Here is a 20,941-nt window from a genome sequence, read left to right on the forward strand (position 1 = left end):
ACCTTTGCATGACACCAAGAGGCCAAGATTTGGTGATGAGTGATGCATCTTGTGTTTTAGGAGTGAAGTCAAGAGTCTGCTGCTAACGAAAGTATCCACTAACATGTGGTGAGTGTTTTTGTTTTTAACTTCATCCATGTGCTTCTCATGTAAACCACCACCTCACATCTTTCCTTAACCACTGTTATTTGAGCTCAAATAGCAGCAGGTCTTAAATTTTAAACAATGTGGTTTGAACGTCAGCTGATTTGTGACGAAATGAGCCACGGTCAGCCACATACTCTGTGTGTACATGTCACTGTCCGATGCATTGTGCTGTGTTTTCATACAGCATACAAATTATTTTGTGTGTGTGTGTGTGTAGATGGGTAAGAAGCATCTGAACATCAACGCCGAGCTTGTAGCGTAGTGGAGATTGGACAAAGTACAGCGATGAAGTCCCTCCGCAGAAGAATAAGCAGTTGCAAGAAATCCTAGAAGAGTTGGTGCTGAAGATTCCTCGCCCCATGAAGATGGCAGCACAATCCCAAACCGTATGATCCAGTTCTGTCTTTAAACACTTATGTTTCTGTTTTTGTAACAGCCTGGTCAGAACTAAAGCTTTTTTCTTTATAAGCACAGGGAAACTTCTCAGGTGTTTCAAATTTTCCTCCTGAAACTCACAACAAAGCTATTCATTCTGCTTTTTGTAACATATAATTATGAATGAACAATTGGAGAGATTAAACGTTAGGTTATGTATATTACCACTCTTCCATGGAGAGTAACAAGGTACTACAAAGGTACTATGGACTATGGGACATCACACAATTGTTTGCTAAAGGTGCCAGGAGAAACCCTGTTAAAAGTCTCGAGGCGAGCAGAAATAAACTTTAGAAGTTGAGAAGGACAAACCCTTGTCCATCAATTACTGCAGAAATGTTAGAAAGTCCACAATAGTTCCGTCTAGACAGCACTTCTCAAAAGCCCTCCACTTATAAGCCTACAAGCCCCTGGTGGAACTCTCTCTCGAGCTCTGAGTCAGGGATACCATCCCTGGAGGAAGACCCTTAATTAGTAGGTTGGACCTCTCAGCAGATAAACATGCAGTCTCCACAAGTCTGGACGAGGGTGCAGCACCTCGCTCTCTGCTTAAGGCTTGGTTTATGTTTGACGCATTTACTTTCCGCTTGGTGATACGGCTCGCGGATGGAATGCGCTTCACAACTTGCAGCGTTTATGGTTCATGCGGCTTGTCTCAGGTGAGCCAATATTCTCCCAAACTGAACGGGGCAGCATGGAGCTCTACGGCATGCATCCAACACTACACCATAGTAGAAGTAAAAATTACTGTTGTTTACTACATGACATTCCAGCATTTTTTTAACAGCGTCCTCGACTTTTCCGACAGTGCGAGCTATTTCTCTCCAAGAATTATTAACAACATGTTGATCACGGTGATCTTTGAGAACTGAATCATACAAATGTCTGTATTTACGAACCTCTGCCACACTAGTTCTTGCCAGTCCGCCATGTTTTTCCGCGTCCGACCATCCGCGTGGTTAGAAAATTTCCTAGGTGCACAGTGCGGAAATTCTGGGCCGTGCGGAGGCGCAGTGGAGGGGCGTGGTTGTTAAAATGACGCAATTTTGCCGTGCGAACCTCGCGGATGCGTCAAGCCTAAACCAAGCTTAAGACAGAAGGTCACGTCTGATGGGGAGCCGCCAGGGCAGGGCCGCCATTAGACTGATTACCTCTGGGTTCCTGAACATCGTGGTCCACAGAGGGGCCACCATAATCAGGGACAGGCTCATTGTGTACACAACACATTATGGATTAATTCCACCTTTGGGTAGGCATATAGGAGAACTCCGGGCCCCTTTTTTCGCAATGACATAGTAGCGGCTGTACAAACCAAGTTGGCGGGTACCGCTCGAATAACTCCCTTCATTAACCACATCTGAATTTCCTTCCTCAACACAACCGCTGCATTGGCTTTCACCATAGTCTGCACAACGGAGGTCAACACATGTGGCTTGACCCAAAACTACAGTTGGTAACTCATGGCGACGGTATGCTCGACCCACAGGGACATAGCGTATATGTGAAAGAGAGGAAGGTTTGCTGCAAGATGGCTGGCCCTTAATACCTTTAAGGAAGAGCTCTAGCAGAGTGGTAGGACTCAGCTCTTTGTCTTCGACATGTGCACTGAACAGTGTTTGCAAACTGGGGAACTTCTGCCCCCTAGTTGATTGGGAAAGGGCAGTCCCTCTTCTTTCACTCAAAGCTGTTTGCCAGAGATGGGAATTGTGGCATCGACAACTCATCTTCACGCCGTCTTTTTGTTCTGTTCTGTTCAGTAACTGAACCAGGTTCACTCACTGTGCTGATTGATATCACCTGGTTTAGTTGCTGAGCTGAAGAAAAACATGGCATGGCTATGACTTGTTGACGCCACAAATCCCCATCTTTGCTGTTTGCTGATAGGACATATGTTGAAATTTGAGCTGTCATACTTCAGCAGAGCGGTTGGACACTAATTTATATGACCAACTTGACAGACAAAACCGTCTTTATTTGAACACAGTGCAAAATTGTCACTACAGTATATTCTTTGCCACTCAGAGGAGGTACACACCGTGCCCTGCTTGTGACTCCATTCTCATTTGCTGAGAAAGAAGAAAGAAAGATATCATTTCTATAGTGCCTCATGATAAAAATCACGAGGCGCTTCACAAAAACAAAAATTGTAAAAATATAAAAAAGAATTTAGAAAATGGTTAAAAATATATTTAAAATGGGCAAAAAATGGACAATTGTGATTTTAAAAAATGTTAAGAAAGAGAGAGAGTGAACAGGAAAGAGGGAAATCAGTGGATCCTGAGGAAGGTGGAATAGGTGGGGAGAGCAGAATAAACAGAGAGGGGTGAAGAAGGTCATACAAAAGGCAGCTTGAACAAGTGAGTTTTCAGCTGCTTTTTAAAGGAGTCCACTGAGTCCACTGATCTCAGGCTCAGGGGGAGAGAGTTCCAGAGTCTGGGGGCCACAGCAGCAAATGATCTGTCGCCTTTGGTCTTTAGCCTGGTGCTCTGCACAACCAGTAGGCTTTGATCACTAGACCTCAGGGACCTGCTGGGGGTGTAGGGACTGAGAAGATCACCAATGTAAGATGGTGCTTGTCCATGTAAGGCTCTATAGACCAGAACCAGGATCTTACAATGAACCCTGAAGTTGACTGGCAGCCAATGAAGCTGGAGGAGAAGTGGGGTGATGTGGGTGTGTTTGGAGGACTTGGTCAGAAGCCGAGCACAGGCATTCTGAACCACCTGTAGACGGTTCAGGGAGGTTCTGCTCAGACACATGAAAAGAGAGTTACAGTAGTCTAAGCGTGAGGAGATGAAGGTGTGGATAATGGGCTCAAGTTCAGAGCAGGATAGAATGGGACTCAGCTTAGCAATGTTCCTGAGATGGAAGAAGGAAGAGCGAACAAGAGAACTGACATAAGAATCCAGGGTGAGAGCTGGGTCAAAGGTCACACAAAGATTCCTGACGGAAGGTTTGGTGTGGGAAGCAAGCTGACCAAGAGAGTCTCTGACTTTGGGAACCAGCTTTTCTGGGGCACAGATGAGCATCTCAGTTATATCTTGATTCAGCTGTAGAAAGCTCCCAGCCATCCAGGTTTTGATAGAGTCTAAGCAGGTGTGTAACAGCTGCAGCTTAGACATCTCATGGGGCTTAAAGGAGATGCACAGTTGGATGTCATCTGCATAAAGATGATAGGAGATTCCTTTGAAGGAGCTCAGGATGTGCTGAAGAGGTAGCAGATAGAGGAGGAAGAGCAGAGGCCCCAGCACAGAACCTTGTGGGATGCCATGGGTAAGGGAGGTGGTGGAGGACCTAAACTTGGAGATGGCCACAGAAAAGGAGCTCTCAGAAAGATAGGAGGAGAACCACTCCAGAGCAGTCCCTGATAGGCCTACCCAGTATCTCAGCCCCTCCAGTAGCAGGTGATGGTCAACAGTGTCAAAGGCTGCAGTCAGGTCCAGCAGGACCAGAACAGGACAGTCCCCTGCATCACTGTGAGTCAAAAGGTCATTAGAGACCCTAAGAAGAGCTGTTTCAGGTAGAATGAGCTCTACGAAAACCTGACTGTAAGCAATCATAGATGTTATGTTCATCAAGAGCAGCTGTGAGTTATTTAGCCACAACCTTTTCCAAGATCTTGGAGATGAACGGAAGTTTAGAGATGGGTCTGAAGCTGCTATGGAGAGAGGCATCAAGACTCCGTTTTTTAAGAAGCGGGTGGATTACAGCATTCTTAAAGTAAGCAGGGACCTGACCAGAAACCAGAGAAGCATTAATTATAGAGAGCACGCTGGGACCGATGGACTGAAAAGCACATTTAAACAAAGATGAGGGTAAGATGTCTAGGGGGCATGCAGAGATCTTCATAGAGTTAACTAGTTTGGTTAACTCAGGCAAAGAAACAGGAGCAAAGCTATCTAGGATGATGGGCCTGGTTGGAGTCGGGAGAGGCAGCGATCAGGCTGAAGGAGAGATGCTAGATCTAACCTTATTGACTTTGTCCACAAAGAAAGACAGAAAGTTCTCACAGTCTGCAACAGAGTGGATGGAGGCTGTAAGAGAGGCAGGAGAGATGATGCTGCTGATGGTGTTAAACAGCACCTTGGGGTTCTCTTTGCTCTGAGACACCAGGTTGGAAAAATAGGAAACCCTAGCATCTCTGACTGCAGAGTTAAAGGATGTCAGAAGATCCTTTAGGTGCAGCAGATGGACGTGGAGATGGGTTTCCTTCCACAAGTGCTCAATTTTTCTGCATTGGCGCTTTAGGCTGCAAAAGCGGTCATTAAACCAGGGAGTAGGGTTCACTGCAGGAACTGATCTGGTTCTGACAGGACAGATGTTGTCCAGAATGGAGAGGCAGGGCTTGTTAAACTGAGAAGTTAAGGAATCTGGGTTGTTATCAGAAGAACAGGGTGGATCAAAAGCAGCAGAAAAATTGCTAGCTGTGCTCTCATTAAGAAAACGAGAACTAACCATACGGCGAGCAGGAGGTGGGGACGCAGAAACTGACAAGTTAAAGAAAATGCAATGGTGATCTGAAAAATAAACGTCCTCAGGACAAACACTGTCAGCATTTAGACTCAGGGAAAAAAACAAGGTCTAGACTAGAGTGGGCCCCCTGGTGTGTGTGGGGCCAGAAACATGCTGGGTAAAGCTGAAGGAGTCCATAAGGCTGGAGAAATTCATGGCAAAGTGATCAGAGGGATCATCAACGTAGATGTTAAAGTCACCCACAATCACCAGTCTGGACAGTTTCACAGTGGAGGATAGAAAGTCACTAAACTCCTGAAGGAAAGCACCGTTTGGACCAGGTGGACGATAAACCACAGCACAGTAGAACGTCCGACTTTAATCAGCTGCAGTTCAAAGGAAGCAAAGTGACCAGAGGTTGTAGAGCTACATGGAAGATGGTCTCTGAAAACAACAGCTAGGCCTCCACCACGACCAGAACCCCGGGGCTGGCTAAGAAAAGAAGAACCACTCGGGCAGAGTTCAATGAGACCAGAATAATCAGATGTTTGCTGCCAAACTTCAGTCAGAAACAGAAAATCCAGGTTTTTAGAGAGAATTAAATCATTGAGCAGGAAGGACTTATTGTTAACAGAGTGGGTATTTAATAGAGCCATGCTGAGTGAGGTGGAAGAATCAGAAACTACAGAAACAGCTGAAGTTAGTGAACGTAAATTAGCAGGGTTAGATCCACTGTGTTTATAAAAAACACTTATGGAGGGAACAGGAAGAGAATCCACTGAGGAACGAGGATAAACCGACCTTAAAAAACTTGGACGGAGAAACCGCGCCACAACGCGGCCTGGCGGGAATGTGGAAGTGGTGCTCAAGTCGCCAAACAAAGGACAAGAAGCTAGAAGATCACGCTGATGTTTACTAGATAAACCACACTTTAAGAGAAGTCTTATTCTCACCTGGATTCCTGCTCGTATACCTCTTTTCCTCCGACGTTTTCCTGGGACCGGATAAACATCGCTGGAGGCGCCCTGGTTGGAATTGTCGTTTGGCTCTGGGCCAGTGCGCGACTCAGATAAACAAACAGGGAGGTTCGTTCTCGGTGCATCTTGGGCAATTGTGAATGAAAGGAAGGACAAAAGAGTCTGGCGATCATAGGAGATGGTAGCAGGGACACTACTGAAGAGGATCGCAGACAGGACAAAGGTGGAAAAGAGGAGGTTAGAGGAGAAAAGTTTGGCAACAGAATTCTAATATTCATGCCTTAAAATTATACAACGTTTTCCCCTCCATTTATGGTGTCAACACTACTATCCGTGTAGCGACTATAACTGGTTTGTAGGTGGACAACCAGTCACTTCAGAGTGTCGGGTCAGGACAGGGTTGTATTTGTTCAGGTGAGTTCACATGAAATGCGAGAATGTCCAGGTCCAGAATTTATCTTCAAACTCAGTTTTATTAAGCAAAACTCATTGAGGAGATACTAACTTGAGGGATGTAAACAAGTAAATTAGCAGTCTTTTTTACGGTGTCTGCAGGGCTAGATAGGTACAGTGGGACAAAAAAGTATTTAGTCAGCCTCCAGTTGTGTAGATGAGAGGCCAGTAATTTTCATCATTCCAACAATGAGAGACAAAATGAGAAAAAACATCCAGAAAATCACGCCGTGTGACTTTTTAAGTATTTATTTGCAAATTATGGTGGAAAATAAGTATTTGGTCACTAACAAATATCCAATATATTTAGGGATGTCCGATATTATTGGTCTGCCGATATTGGCCTTAAAATGTAATATCGGAATCGGTTTTTACTTCATAGTGACCTACCTTTAACATACCATACACATATTACCCATCAAACTCTTCGGCTTCATCTCCTCTCTCTCAAAATACCAAAACATGACAGATCTGAGGTTTAGTTTTTGAGTTATTTTAATTTTATTTGGCTCAGCTTGTGAATATTTAGGAATTTTCCTTGTGTAGTGAGGATCTGCTGTTCTTAGAGCATGTAGCTGTGTGTAGCTAGCCAGCAAACAACTAAAACAAACACAAGGATCTTCACCCAAGGCCTGCTTTTCTTAAATGAAGATCTTTCTAGATGTTTTATCACCGTACCTACAATAAACAAAACCAGAAAAAATACATTACTGACTTCAACAGACATCTTGGCGTTGTGCTTAGCAATTAGCCTAACTCAGCATGTGTATGCTCACACTGCTTATATTTTATCAACTAAGTAAAACTTAAGTCCCACTAGTTGCCACACACTGGTGTGTGAAATTTGTTTTCTGCATTTGACCCATTCCTGTCAAGCGGGAGCTCCAGACACAGCCGCGTTCAGGAACCATTTGGTGGGTCAACCCCCCAAGCCAACCCCTTAATGCTGAGTGTCAAGCGAGGAGGTGTTGGGTCCCAAGATTTTGATATGGCCCGACCAGGATTTGAACCTTGATCTCCCAGCCCCAGGGCGGACACTTATACCACTGGGTCACTGAGCTGGTTAACACACACACAAAAATGTCCCAAACAAATCGATACTTACGAAGACAAGTGTTCTCCAAGGCACGAATGTATAAAGCAAATTGGCTTGTTCATGATCTGTTTATTATCGTGTTTTGCCTAAATGTAAAGTGTAAACACACCGAGCGGTGGTCCAATGGAGAAAACGGAACCGCATCTGTGATAGCTCTGAGACTGAGTTAAGAGCGCTCACTTTATCACATTTCACACAGACAATATAACAAAGATTGTTTTAATCAGGGATGGCTCACTTTTATCAGTTTTCAAATCCTAAATCATTTGAACCTTTTTATCATGAATTCCCTTGTACTATTTATTAACTTATTAATCAAATGTATTCCCATCATGAACGTTCTTCCTCCGGCTCTTGGAGGGTGCAGACGCTTTTTTCCTCCTCTCCTCCATATCTTATCCTCAAGGCCTTTGTCTGTCTGTGTGTGCTGGGTGCATGGCTGCTTCTGCATTTTACTGGAAACTGAAATTCACTTAAATGGATCTTGTCAGTTGGTCTCTCAATGCGATTGATAAAAAATTTTTCAACGATTATAACGAGAGAAGGGGCTCCCGGATGCCCCGCCGGGACAGACCCAGTTGGACACATCATGGACTCCTGGAAACAGTGGAACTTGATCTGTCTTTCTCAGCTGTCTGTGGAAGATTCTGAAGATGTGTGGATATTTGTGGTGTTGGTGTCAGGTTTCCTGCTCATTGGCCTTGGAGGCTACCTGGCTTACAGGAAAATTAACGAGCTGTTGAGGAATATTGGCCTGATCCCGGAGCTCAGAGATGGTTTACACCGCACTGTGAATTCACAGACTCAAATAATTGTCGCGATGAATCGTAAGCTTGGGACTTTGGCGGAGATTCATTCTTTGGCACAAAAGATGGATGCCATCAAGGAGAGAGTGGACGAATCAGCACGGATTGGGATAGATTAATGTCCATTATTGGGATTTTGAGAGGTTGAGGACCAACAAACTAAGACAGAGAGGAAATTATCTCTGTCTGGCCCCAAAACAATTTCTAATCGGAATCAGGCGCCCTTGAGCCAGCAAGGCTCCAACGAAAACTCCCCCCTCAGAAGATAGTGGAATGTACCGTCGCTATGGCAGCTCAACTCTGTATCCTTTCACAGCCTGGGCAGGACTGTGGGAAGACCGCTGAAACATTCCAGGGTCACTGCAACCCTCCAACCCTCAATGCTTCTCCCCCCATACACACTGAGGTGATATGCGCTGCTTATCATGGCTGCAGGAACTGAAGTAGGGATAGTCCCAACCCACCACCCCACCTAGTGGACACTTATGTTTTGTTGTCTGAAGTCGGTTGCATATATGTTTGAGGTGTTTTTTTGCAGAGCAAAGCTGCCCTCCTGGTGGGAGGGTAACTCTGAAGTGCCTTTTTTTCCCCTCCACCTGAACTAATCTTCATGTAACCCCTCTTATCTCTATTAAGGTAGCGTGACTCAGGGTTGCGAATGACCACAGTCACCAATTCTTGTCATGTGTCTTGCCCATGTATGTCTGATCTCTGAATTGTGTGTACTGAAACTCTTAATTTCCCTCTGGGATTAATAAAGTATCTTTGATTTGATTGATTAATTATCTGAGGCCTAAAGGCATCATAGAGCATTAGTCAGGATTATCTGAAGGAGAATGACATTCAGCTGCTGTTGGAGACAAATTAAACATGACATTCAGTTTTATTACCAACTTCTGGTTTTAAATACATTCAAGTCACTTTGAACAGAGGAAAGAACAGCAGAAAACTCCGCTACAGACGCCATGTTTATGACAAACTCAGCGTTGTGACATATGCTACTCAGTGCTGATTGGCTCAGTTAGAATTCTCCGGGGGTGGGGTTATTTGGATGGGAGAGTTCCCAGACCCAATGCTTCCTGTAAGAAAGCATGGGTCTGGCTGGTCTGGCTAGGGGAACACAGGCACTGCAGGATTTGAGTCCCTAGTGGCATAGTGTGTTGCAGGTTCGAAACTCGGCTGCGGCTCTTCTGCGTGGAGTTACGTGTTCTTCCCATGCATGCGTGGGTTTCCTCCGGGTACTCCGGTTTCCTCCACAGATCACAACATGCCCTATAGGTTATTAATTGTAAGTCGCTTTGGATAAAAGTGTCTGCCAAATAAATAAACATAAACATACTGATGGTAGCCTTTGTAACTGTGGTCCCAGATCTCTGCAGGTCTGCATTCCCCCCCCCCCCCCTTTTTTTTTTTCTTCCTTCAATATCACTGCCTGCATCCATTTCCTGGTTCAGAGAAGGACCAAAATCCATAAAACTAGGCAAAATGTCCAGCAACACCACCATTTTTGTGCTGAGTTGTGTTTTTGTGAAGCATACAAGTTACCTACAAGTTACTGATCACCTCATGTTATTTTGTCATGAGTAAAAATCACGCAACCCCACCCACCCCCCACCCTGCGAGTGCCGTGGCTCCCCCCTTCCTTCCCCCGGTCCTACGAGGGCCGCACCCCCTTGTCACGGAGCTGGCATGGGAACAAAACTACACTCAGACAGGCTGACTCGAACCTCGCTGTACAGAGCTGTTTTAGGCTGAGGAGTGCTCCTGTAAAACTAGCTATAGTTGAGGTGTACCCATGATGAAAATTATAGGCCTCTCTCACCTTTTTAAGTGGGAAAATTGGCACAATTGGAGGCTGACTAAATACTTTTTTTCACCACTGTATAGGTGTTGAAACCTCCACCACCTGATCAAATCAGAAAAATGGTTAACATCAGAGAGGCTGAAAGTCAGGGATATAATCTTCTGATCAGGAAACACCACAGCCCTCAGGGCAGCATTGACTGGCCTCTCCTGAGCCCTAAAGAAGCTGGTATACTTTACAAAAAAACAGATGAATTTAGCAATTCTTACATCATGGGGTTTAGTCTTTAAACTACTAAGTAAAGACAGACGTGGAGTGGAATAAAATTGATGACAGGTTTGAAGCTTTAAACACACCAACAGGGGTGGACTGGGACCAAAATTCAGCCCTGGCATTTTTACGAATCGTCAACCCTCAGTTGGCCCTCCCCATTGGGAGAGTGGTGGGGGTGGGGGGTGTTGCCACCCGCGGACTCGTCTCCAGGCCGAATGTGAGATCTAATATGGACTGGGACTGTTCCCAGACTTCCACTCTGCGATTGTTGAGGTGGTTGTTGCTAGCTGTGGTCGCAAGGTGGCCGGTGCCAGTTGTGGTGGCAACCCCCGTACCCGCTGGTGGACACCAGAGGTTCGGGGAGCCGTCAGGCTGAAGAAGGAGGCCTACAGGGCGTGGCTGGTCTGTGGGTCTCCGGAGGCAGCAGACAGGTACCGGATAGCTAAGCGGGGTGCAGCAGTGGCAGTTGCCGAGGCAAAATCTCGGGTGTGGGAGGAGTTTGGTGAGGCCATGGAGAAAGACTATCGATCGGCTCCAAAGAGGTTCTGGCAAACTGTCCGGCACCTCAGGAGAGGAAGGCAGCAACTCGCTCACACTGTTTACAGTGGGGATTGGGAGATGCTGACGTCAACTGAGGCTATAGTCGGACGGTGGAAGGAGTACTTTGAGGAGCTCCTCAATCCCACCTATGCGCATTCCGAGGAGGAACCAGAGACCTGGGGATGGACTGTCCAATCTCGGGGGCAGAAGTTGCTGAGGTAGTCAAACAACTACACAGCGGCGGAGCCCCGGGGGCGGATGAGGTTCGTCCCGGGTATCTCAAGGCTATGGATGTTGTAGGGCTGTTATGGTTGACACATCTCTGCAACATTGCATGGTCATTGGGGGCAGTTCCTGTGGAGTGGCAGACCGGGGTGGTGGTCCCCATCTTTAAGAAGGGTGACCTGAGGGTGTGTTCCAACTATAGGGGGATCACACTCCTCAGCCTCCCTGGAAAGGTCTACTCCAAGGTACTGGAGAGGAGGGTCCGATCGCTAGTTGAATCTCAGATTGAGGAGGAGCAAGTTTTCTTCCTGGCCGTGGAACTGTGGACCAGCTCTATACCCTTGCAAGGGTGATGGAGGGGGCATGAGAGTTTGCCCAACCAATCCACATGTGTTTTGTGGATTTGGAGAAGGCTTATGACTTTGTCCCCAGGGGCACCCTGTGGGGGACGCTCCAGGAATATTGGTTGGGTGGCTTTCTGTTAAGGGCCATTCAGTCCCTTAACCAGAGGAGCGTGAGTTTGGTCCGCATAGCCGGTAGTAAGTCGGACCCGTTCCCGGTGAGGGTTGGACTCCGCCAGGGCTGCCCTTTGTCACCGGTTCTGTTCATTACCTTTATGGACAGAATTTCTAGGCGCAGCCGTGGTGTGGAGTATGTCTAGTTTGGTGGCAGGAGAATCTTGTCTCTGCTTTTTGCTGATGATGTGGTCCTCCTAGCTTCATCCAGCTCTGACCTTCAGCTCTTGCTGGGTAGGTTCGCGGCTGGGATGAGGATCAGCACCTCCAAATCTGAGACCATGGTTCTCGACCGGAAAAGGGTGGCTTGCCAACTCCGGGTCGGGGGAGAGGCCCTACCTCAAGTGGAGGAGTTTAAGTATCTCGGGGTCTTGTTCACGAGTGAGGGTAGGAGGGACCGGGAGATCGGCAGGCGGATTGGTTCAGCGTCTGCAGTGATGCGGACGCTGAGCCGATCTGTCATGGTGAAGAGGGAGCTGAGCCAAAAAGCCAGGCTCTCAATCTACCGGTCGATCTACGTCCCAGTCCTCACCTATGGTCATGAGCTTTGGGTAATGACCAAAAGAACGAGATCGCGGATATAAGCGGCCGAAATGAGTTTCCTCCGTAGGGTGGCCGGGCTCAGCCTTAGAGATAGGGTGAGGAGCTCGAACATTCAGGAGGGACTCAGTGTAGAACCGCTGCTCCTCCGGATCGAAAGGAGCCAGTTGAGGTGGTTTGGGCATCTGGTCAGGATGCCTCCTGGACGCCTCCCTGGGGAGGTGTTTCAGGCATGTCCTGCCGGCAAGAGGCCCCCGGGTCGACCCAGGACACATTGGAGAGGTTACATCTCCAATCTGGTTCGGGAACTCGTTGGGGTCCTGCCGGAGGAGCTGGTGTAGAAGGCCGGGGAGAGGACGGTCTGGAGCTCTTTAGTTGGGATGCTGACCCCGCGACCCGGACGCGGATAAGCGGAGGAAGTCGACGACGACGCCTTTCTGAGTCTGAGGACACTAAAGTATTTCACCCATTCACATACATTCGCACACTTGTGATGATGAGCTACATTGTAGCCCCAGCTGCCTTAGGGTGAACTGACAAGAGGTGAGTCCACCGAGACATGGCACTCTGACTACCACCAGCAGGCAAGGGGAAACAGGAGTTAAATGCATTAATTGGAAGGTTGCAGGTTCGAGCCCCGCTCAGTTTGTCGCTGTAATTTTGCCCTTGGGCAAGACACTTAACCCACCTTGCCTGCTGCCGGTTGTTGGAGGGACCGCTGGCGCTAGTGCTCGGCAGCCTTGCCTCTGTCAGTGCGCCCCAGGGCAGCTGTGGCTACAATGTAGCTCATCCCCACCAGCGTGTGAATGTGTGTGTGAATGACTGATTGTGTTGTAAAGCACCTTGGGGGGTTCTTGGACTCTAGAAGGTGCTATATCAAATACAGGCCATTTACCATTTAGGAAGGGTGAAGTGTCTTGCCCACCGACACAACAATCTAGTTAAGTCATAATAAAAATAAATAAATAATAAAATAAAAGAATATTCTGATATTTCCTCATTTAAATTCTTTGATGTTTGAATCTAAAATTTTTACGTTTAAGGGGTTGACATTTCCCCCTCTTCATGAAGTTTCCATTAATGGTGCTAAATTTAGTACTTTTTATCTTATCCTGGACAATTTTCTTCCTATTTGTAAATGATGAAGCTTTATTCACCTTTGTTTCATTGGAATAACCTGATTAATGTTGCACTCCGTCATGTGCTCCCCATGACAGGTGCTGCACCTCCCCGCTTCATCATTCCACCTTAATCATTCCTCAACATGGTGTTGTTAATTACAATAAGATAGTTATTCTTCATGATTTTAAAATCCATCCAGAATCATTTGTGTTTGCAACACAGTGCACCAAAAACTAGATTATATCTCTCCACTCTACTGGATATTATTTCATAAAATGATTACATTCAGTTGTAACTGCACTACCCTAACCCATCACGTATGTTTCTCAAGAGAACAAAACCAGCTTTGCCCTATCACATTACTAACCAACCATTTTAACATGAACATTGTGATGCAGGTGGCATGTCTTTCAAAGAAGCTGTGATCAAACATATACTAGGCGTGGCTTAACAGTCTTGTATGTCTTGCATGAAACATAAAATTGGCATTGCTTCATTCATATTGAGTTGATTTCAATGAGTCTCTCATGTCAAACTATTTAAGACTTAAACTGGACATTTCTGAAACATTAGTAAGACATAAAAATATGTCTGTCTTGTGTCTTTGATCGAGTTCTTAACCTTTCATTTTTGTGTCCAAACCAATTTAGCCTTTGTTCTCTTGTGTAAAACCACCAGACTGTAATCCTTCAGTACCACAATTACTATGTATTTTTATATAAAACACCATGTAAACTAGATATATCATACCCAAGTTCTTATCTTCAAAAACATGGAAAAGAATTCAAACCTGTCTCGGTCTGCTCTCTCTGCTTCCTCTCTCGTGTCCCTTTATCTATTGTTTGTCTTTTTAAATTGTTTGTAGGCCAGTGACCTTCCCCTGGAGGAGCTGCTGGCTTTGTATGGCTACACAGTATCAGATCCAGAGAAGGAAACATGTTTTATAACCACCAGCTTACCACAGGACAAGGTAAGAGTCAACACATGACAATGGCCTTGCTTATGTTTACAGGTTTGAATCAGCCAGAAATATAAAGTTGATAATTACACATGTAAAGCACATTTATATGTACATATTTTTACTTTGTTCTGCTGAATTTAGACCATCATCTCCTGTGTTTTTTCCCTGATTCACAGGATCAGATAACTAAGGATCTGTTTCATGGGGAGAAAGAAAAAGAAGTGTCAGCCTATGATCTCACCTCCTCAGACACCTCAGATGTGCTTTGCTGCCTCCAAGGTAAAAGATTTCTAAATTAACACATAAATAAATTACATTAAAAAAAGCACCCATTTCACATTTATAGAAGGTGTTAATAAATGTGTGATGGACTCTTTTTTTTTCCTCATTAGATTATTGGTAGTTACTAGCCTGGCAAGCCAGACTATATAGTGTAGTCTTGCAACTAGAGCTCAGTCGTAGGGGAGGTATCTACAGTTGTTTTTTTTTTACTGTTTCTGCACGTAATTGGACAGCGCTAGGACAAATCAGAGCTATGAACAACTTGACGAATCCATCACTGTGGAAATGGAGGCAGTTTGCTATAAACCATCAAAGATGAAGGCATATATTATTTTTTTTAAATAAATGACTTATGTGCTGTTATTTGCTCATGTCTCCAAGAAGACCCCAAGTCTGAATCTTTCAAAGTTGATGCCAAAGCCATTTCAAACATGTGGGAAAAAAGCTCTGTCATAATAGGGAGCCTAAGTGTCCTCCCTTTCCGGTTGGCTCATGGGTCCCTGGAAGAACAAACAACCTAATGCAAGTCAGTGAGGCTAAAAGAGCTATTTTCTAGTCCGCTTTGCCTTATGCCCTGGATCGCACATATGTCGTACTGCAATTTAAATGAAAACTAATAATGTGTGTTTTGACCACACCAGTCATGTACTTTGGAGATTTATCAGCTTGTAAAAGTTTGTAGTTAGCATGACTACAAATCAGACGTCGCATATATGTAACGTCACCACAGAATCTCATCTCCTCTAGCTTACCTGCTACTTACCACATGGCCAGATTAATGGTGGCTTTTTTTCCTCCAGTAGGAAGGATTTCAAGTTTGCTGAACTTACAGCCATTTTCCCTCTGTTCTTTCCCGTGTCGGGTTCGATGACCTCACTTTCGTGAAGCGCATTTGTAGTCCTGGACTTATTTTCACACAAAACCTAAAATAACGTTTTCCCCCCATTCGAAAATAAACACGTTTTTGGTATCAAAATGCACCTTTAAAATTCACAGGCATCATGTGAAATCCATGGCACATAACAAGCAGAATTAGAAAATAGCGTTTTTAGCCCCGTTGATTTGCATTCAATTTTTCGTTAGTCCAGGGACCCATGGTCCGGAAGTAGATGGGTGTGACTTAGGCAAGGTGCACCTTGCTAGTACCGGGTTGGACCCCCCTTCTGCCTTCAGAACTCCTATAATCCTTTGTGGAATAAATTCAACAATATACTGAAAACATTTCTCAAAGATTTTGGTCCATATTGACATGACAGCGTCAGGCAGTTGCTGCAGATTTGCCGACTGCACATCCATGATGCGAAGCTCCTGTTCCACCACATCCCAAAGGTACTCTATTGGATTGAGATCTGGTGACTGTGGAGGCCATTTGAATACAGTGAACTCATTGTCATGTTCAAGAAACCAGTCTGAGATGATTGGAGCTTTATGACATGGCGGATTATCCTGCTGGAAGTAGCCATCAGAAGATGGGTACACTGTGGTCATAAAGGGATGGACTTCATCAGCAACAATACTCAGGTTGGCTGCGGCGTTGCAACAATGATTAATTAGTACTCAGGGGCCCAGAGTGTGTCAAGAAAATGCCCCCCACACCATTACACCACCACCACCAGCATTAACCGTTGATAGAAGGCAGGATAGATCCATGCTTTCATGTTGCTTATTGCCAAATTCTGATCCTACCATCCAGATGTCACAGCAGTAATAGAGACTCATCAGACCAGGCAACATTTTTCCAATCTTCAGTTGACCAATTTTGGTTAACCTGCACCAAATGTAGCCTCAGTTTCCTGATCTTAGCTAACAGGAGTGGATCCTGGTGTGGTCTTCTGCTGCTGTAGCCCATCTGCCTCAAGGTTCAACGTGTTGTGCATTCAGAGATGCTCTCCTGCATACGTTGGTTGTAACGAATGGTTATTTGAGTTACTGTTGCCTTTCTACCAACTCAAACCAGTCTGGTCATTCTCCCCTGACCTCTGGCATCAACAAGGTATTTCACCCACAGAGCTGCCGCTCACTGGATGTTTTTCCTTTTTCAGACCATTCTCCGTAAACCCTAGAGATGGTTGTGTTTGACAATCCCAGAAGATCAGCAGTTTCTGAAATACTCAGACCAGCCCGTCTGGCACCAACAACCATGCCACGTTCAAAGTCACTTCAATCACCTTTCTTCCCCTTTCTGAAACTCGGTTATAACTGCAGCAGACTGTCTTGACCATGTCAACATGCCTAAATGCATTGAATTGCCACCATGTGATTGGCTGATTAGTAATTTGTGTTGAGCATTTGGACAGGTGTACCCAATACAGTGGCCATTGAGTGTACATCTGATCTCTGCCTGTACTTTCTGCATGTTTTGTCTCTTTCAGATGGAGATAAAGCTACGTCTGTCAGTTCATCAGATGAGGACTCTGATGATGCTTCTATTCCCTCCAATGAAGAGCACAAGGTGGGTGAGATTATTTCACAATGACTGATCCTTTGTCACTATATTCAGTGACAAGGCCTTTCTTCTGTGGTATTTTGTTTGGGATACTAAAGTTCACCCTTTACTATTTATGATAACAGACTCCTTCCTCCTCTGTATGAAGGACGCAAACATTCCACAGACATCTGATGGAATGTTCTGTTATTTGTCAGAAGCATTTATCTTCAAACCTTCTGTAGTCTAGAGATCGTGTTGCTCTAACACGCTTTAAAAGAGCAGAAATGTGCTTTATTGGAGGATGATCAGACATGAGGCTTTCCTGAGTCATGGCTTTCATTAAATTCAAGATTCAAGATAATTTATTGTCACAAAATTGACTTTGTGTTCAGTAAAGACAGCTCATGTAAAAGTTAGTAAAATTTGAGTAAAATCAAATAACAAGGCTAAAATTCCTTTATATTCATGCTTTTTAAGGAATTAAGAAATGTGGATCATCACTATGATAAAATGCAAAGATATTGAGAGGCTGAGATTCATCCTATCCTCAATTTAAAATGGATTTTACATTGAAAGTATTTGATACTAATAATTTCTTTAAAAGTGACACTAACTCAGTGCTGGTTTTTGCATCTGGCAGGACTCTGTGTTTCATTTGAATACCAACCACGCAGAACAGATTTGTGGCAGTTGCAGATTCCTTAAACAACTTCTACACACTTGTCTGATTTCCATAATTGTTTCTTTCTTTAGGAGATTATGGTCGGCTCCATGTATCAAGCAAAAATCCCTCCAATAAGTCCCTACATCTACCAGCAAACGGGTACGTTTAACAGTTTTATGTACAACTGTGGCCAAATGTTTTAAGAAAGACAGAATTGTTTACAAAGTTTTCTGGTTTAGAGTTTTTAGATTATTTTTGTCAGATGTTTTTATGGTTTATTGAAGGTTAATTACAAGCATTTTACAGTCAATAAATACATTATGTCAGTCAAATTAAGGGCCAAATTCAGAATATTTGCCCATTCTTGCAAAAATAAAATGCTTGTGTCAGAATTTGTGGGTTATTGTTTGTCCAACTATCTAGGGTTGACCACAAACTGTGATGGGACTAAGGCCAGAGGAGTTTTGTGGTGACAGATCCCCTGAGCCCCTGAGTTGTCACTTTAGCTTAATGGCAAATTGCTCAGTCTTGCTGGTAAAGATATTGTTGATTAAGTTTTAGACAGTTCATCAAATTATTGTTATAATTAGACTGAAAAAAAAATCCCTAAAGCAACTATTAGGGGACATATCTCTCTAGATATATGATAGTGTTTATGAAGTATTTTTCACAAAACTCTCAACTAAAGCGATCTCCCCAGCTCTATAGGCTCAACAACTTGATGAGCATAACATCTATGATCGTTTTCAAGGAAAAACCTTATATATATATATATGTATATATATATATATATATATATATATATATATATATATATATATATATATATAATAGTCATATAAAAAAATAAACACCAAGAAGAAAGCAAAAGCCTATGTCCAAAGGGAGTGGGGAGAAGCCAGAGCTTATTTAACCCCGCCCCTTTACCCCACCCTGCAACAACCTCACATTTACAATGTTCATATTTAACCTCCGACTAAAGATCATAACATCTATTTCTGATCCAGTAATCAAAATAACAAGGACAGCATTATTAATAAAGAAAAATTATACATAAGTTTTCCATGACAGCAATGCTAATACTAATAATATTAATAATAAATATGATAATCAATCATAGCAAACTATCATCATTCTCTTACATTTAACATAAGGTCACCCTGATATTATATCAGATTCATAATTAATGAAAAGAAACCAAACAATAAAAAGTATAATTTGTCACAAGTGTCAACATTTTTGTATCCTAAGTGCTTAATAAACAACCTTCCTTCCTCTGTTCTGTATTTTAGAAGTGACATATGTTTATATTTGAATATGTTTAAATATTTTGAATATTTTGATGTCTGAGCATTGTTTGAGCTCCTCCCCCAAACCATGCCAAAGTTTGGCCCCACCCTGATACCCACATACTTTTCCTTGTTGTCCTCACCAGTTACACTTTAAAATTGCTACATCCCCTAAGGCGGCAGCTTCCTTCTCTCTCTTTAAAATAGTCTTTGGATATTTCTTGACAATGCATTTTTACAGGCCTAAAATAACAGTTGAGCAGTATAATATATAGTTCTGAAATATTATGTTTGTGTGATCACAGTATCCTACTTTATATATGTTCCTTATTACATGTTTTTGGAGAGGGGTTGTGATGAACATAATTATTACCCCACACTTCTATACAATATATTAAATAAGGCATAATTAATGAACAATAAAGTATATAAATAGTGATTTACAACTGAGAAAATGCTTTGCCTTATTATTTATTGAAACATTTTTGGATACTTTATTCTGGATGTACTCGGGTATAGGCGGGGCGGTTTCGACAAACTTTATTCGTCACTGAATGTTAACAAAGCTGGCTTTAAAGTTGGACAACAAAAACTATTCAGTAGAAGGAGCGTTCAGTTATTCCTTTTGCAAAACAGCTGGAAAAGTGTGGGTGTTGAAACCCCCACATCCCCCACGGGTGCGACGCCCATGCTATAACCCCCTTCTCACACCCCTGCTCGTTGCTGCAGCCATAACACAACCAGGAGAAAATCCCCAGTGTCTAAAATAGTTGACACTACAGATCCTGGGTCAGTCAGGAGAACTACAAAAATGCAGCTTTGGCAATCATTTTTACATAAAGTAAGATTGCAGCTCTTTCTGTCGTCTTCGTCTTGTTCATTCTGTTTTAATCTGTCTTTCTTGCGCCAGTGGGCTTCAGTGAAGACCAGTTGTTGTGGAAGCCTGAGGTTCTTCCATTGCAGGAAGTAGAGGATTTTCTGCTGAATACTCAGAGATCTCACAGCCAGGAGGGGGCAGTATGGACCCAAGGGGGCACTGTTCCAGACAATGAGCAGGTACAGGCTTTTTTATATCCTTGACAAAACTGTCATTTTCTTTCTTTTACAGCTTTTCTGGTCAATATATTGGCATTGATTTGCTACCAAACTTTCTATTTAACATGATTTAGTAACTCATACCATGCAGATTATAGTTGCTGGGTGAGGCCCTGTATGAAAGTGTTGTTTTTAACTTTTCTGCTTGCTTTTGTTTAACTTGCAGGCTCTGTATGAACTAGTGAAGTGCAATTTCAATGCAGAAGAAGCACTGAGACGATTACGGTTCAACGTGAAAGTGTTCAGCGGTAAAACTTCGTTTTTCTATTTTACGACTCATTTTTGAAAACTCAACAAAACTAGAGTTCATCATTTGCTGTAGAGCATGATTGCTAGCATTTTTTTCCACCTTTAAATGTCTGATTTCTTTTGACACTCAGCACTAATATTCTTCTCCTCCTGTCTGTAGAGGAGCTGTGTTCTTGGAGTGAGGAGGAGTGTAGGAACTTTGAGCACGGCTATCGTGTTTATGGGAAAGACTTCCATCTCATTCAGGCTAATAAGGTCAGTTTTAAATAGTTGTATCCCTGGAACTTTAGGTTAATTACTGGAAGTGGGACGATAACCGGGAGATACGATGGTTCGTTCCTCTTGGCTGTTGTTTCCATTCAAATTCAGCCCTTTCAGGACCTTGCATAGACATCAGCATATCACGACGTCTCAATGTCACTGATGAGCACCAAGAAGCATCCACAGACACTAAAACATTAAAAGTTTTACTCTGTTGAAGTACAGCATAATTTAATCCATTCGGAGGATCGGGAGAGCGACTTTGTGGTGAAAAATGTGGCGGTCTGTGACCAGAAGAGGCGCCGTTTTGTAGCGCTATGAAACAAC

General features: G+C 43.8%; 1 protein-coding gene across 6 annotated transcripts in view; it reads left to right on the plus strand.

The window, feature by feature from the left end:
- mier2 (mesoderm induction early response 1, family member 2) overlaps window positions 1-20,941 on the plus strand; it is a 41,578-nt gene that overhangs the window by 13,707 nt on the left and 6,930 nt on the right. For all 6 annotated transcript variants that reach the window (XM_015971406.3, XM_015971407.3, XM_015971409.3 and 3 more), the window contains exons 2-10: window positions 61-108; window positions 365-533; window positions 14,251-14,355; window positions 14,523-14,625; window positions 17,001-17,080; window positions 17,810-17,879; window positions 19,920-20,065; window positions 20,271-20,352; window positions 20,514-20,608. In XM_015971406.3, coding sequence (XP_015826892.3) covers window positions 507-533; window positions 14,251-14,355; window positions 14,523-14,625; window positions 17,001-17,080; window positions 17,810-17,879; window positions 19,920-20,065; window positions 20,271-20,352; window positions 20,514-20,608 — 708 coding nt within the window. In that variant the 5' untranslated portion in view covers window positions 61-108; window positions 365-506. The remainder of the gene's footprint in view (window positions 1-60; window positions 109-364; window positions 534-14,250; window positions 14,356-14,522; window positions 14,626-17,000; window positions 17,081-17,809; window positions 17,880-19,919; window positions 20,066-20,270; window positions 20,353-20,513; window positions 20,609-20,941) is intronic.

The sequence above is a fragment of the Nothobranchius furzeri genome, chromosome 8 (assembly GCF_043380555.1).
Source record: "Nothobranchius furzeri strain GRZ-AD chromosome 8, NfurGRZ-RIMD1, whole genome shotgun sequence".
Taxonomy (NCBI): domain Eukaryota; kingdom Metazoa; phylum Chordata; class Actinopteri; order Cyprinodontiformes; family Nothobranchiidae; genus Nothobranchius; species Nothobranchius furzeri.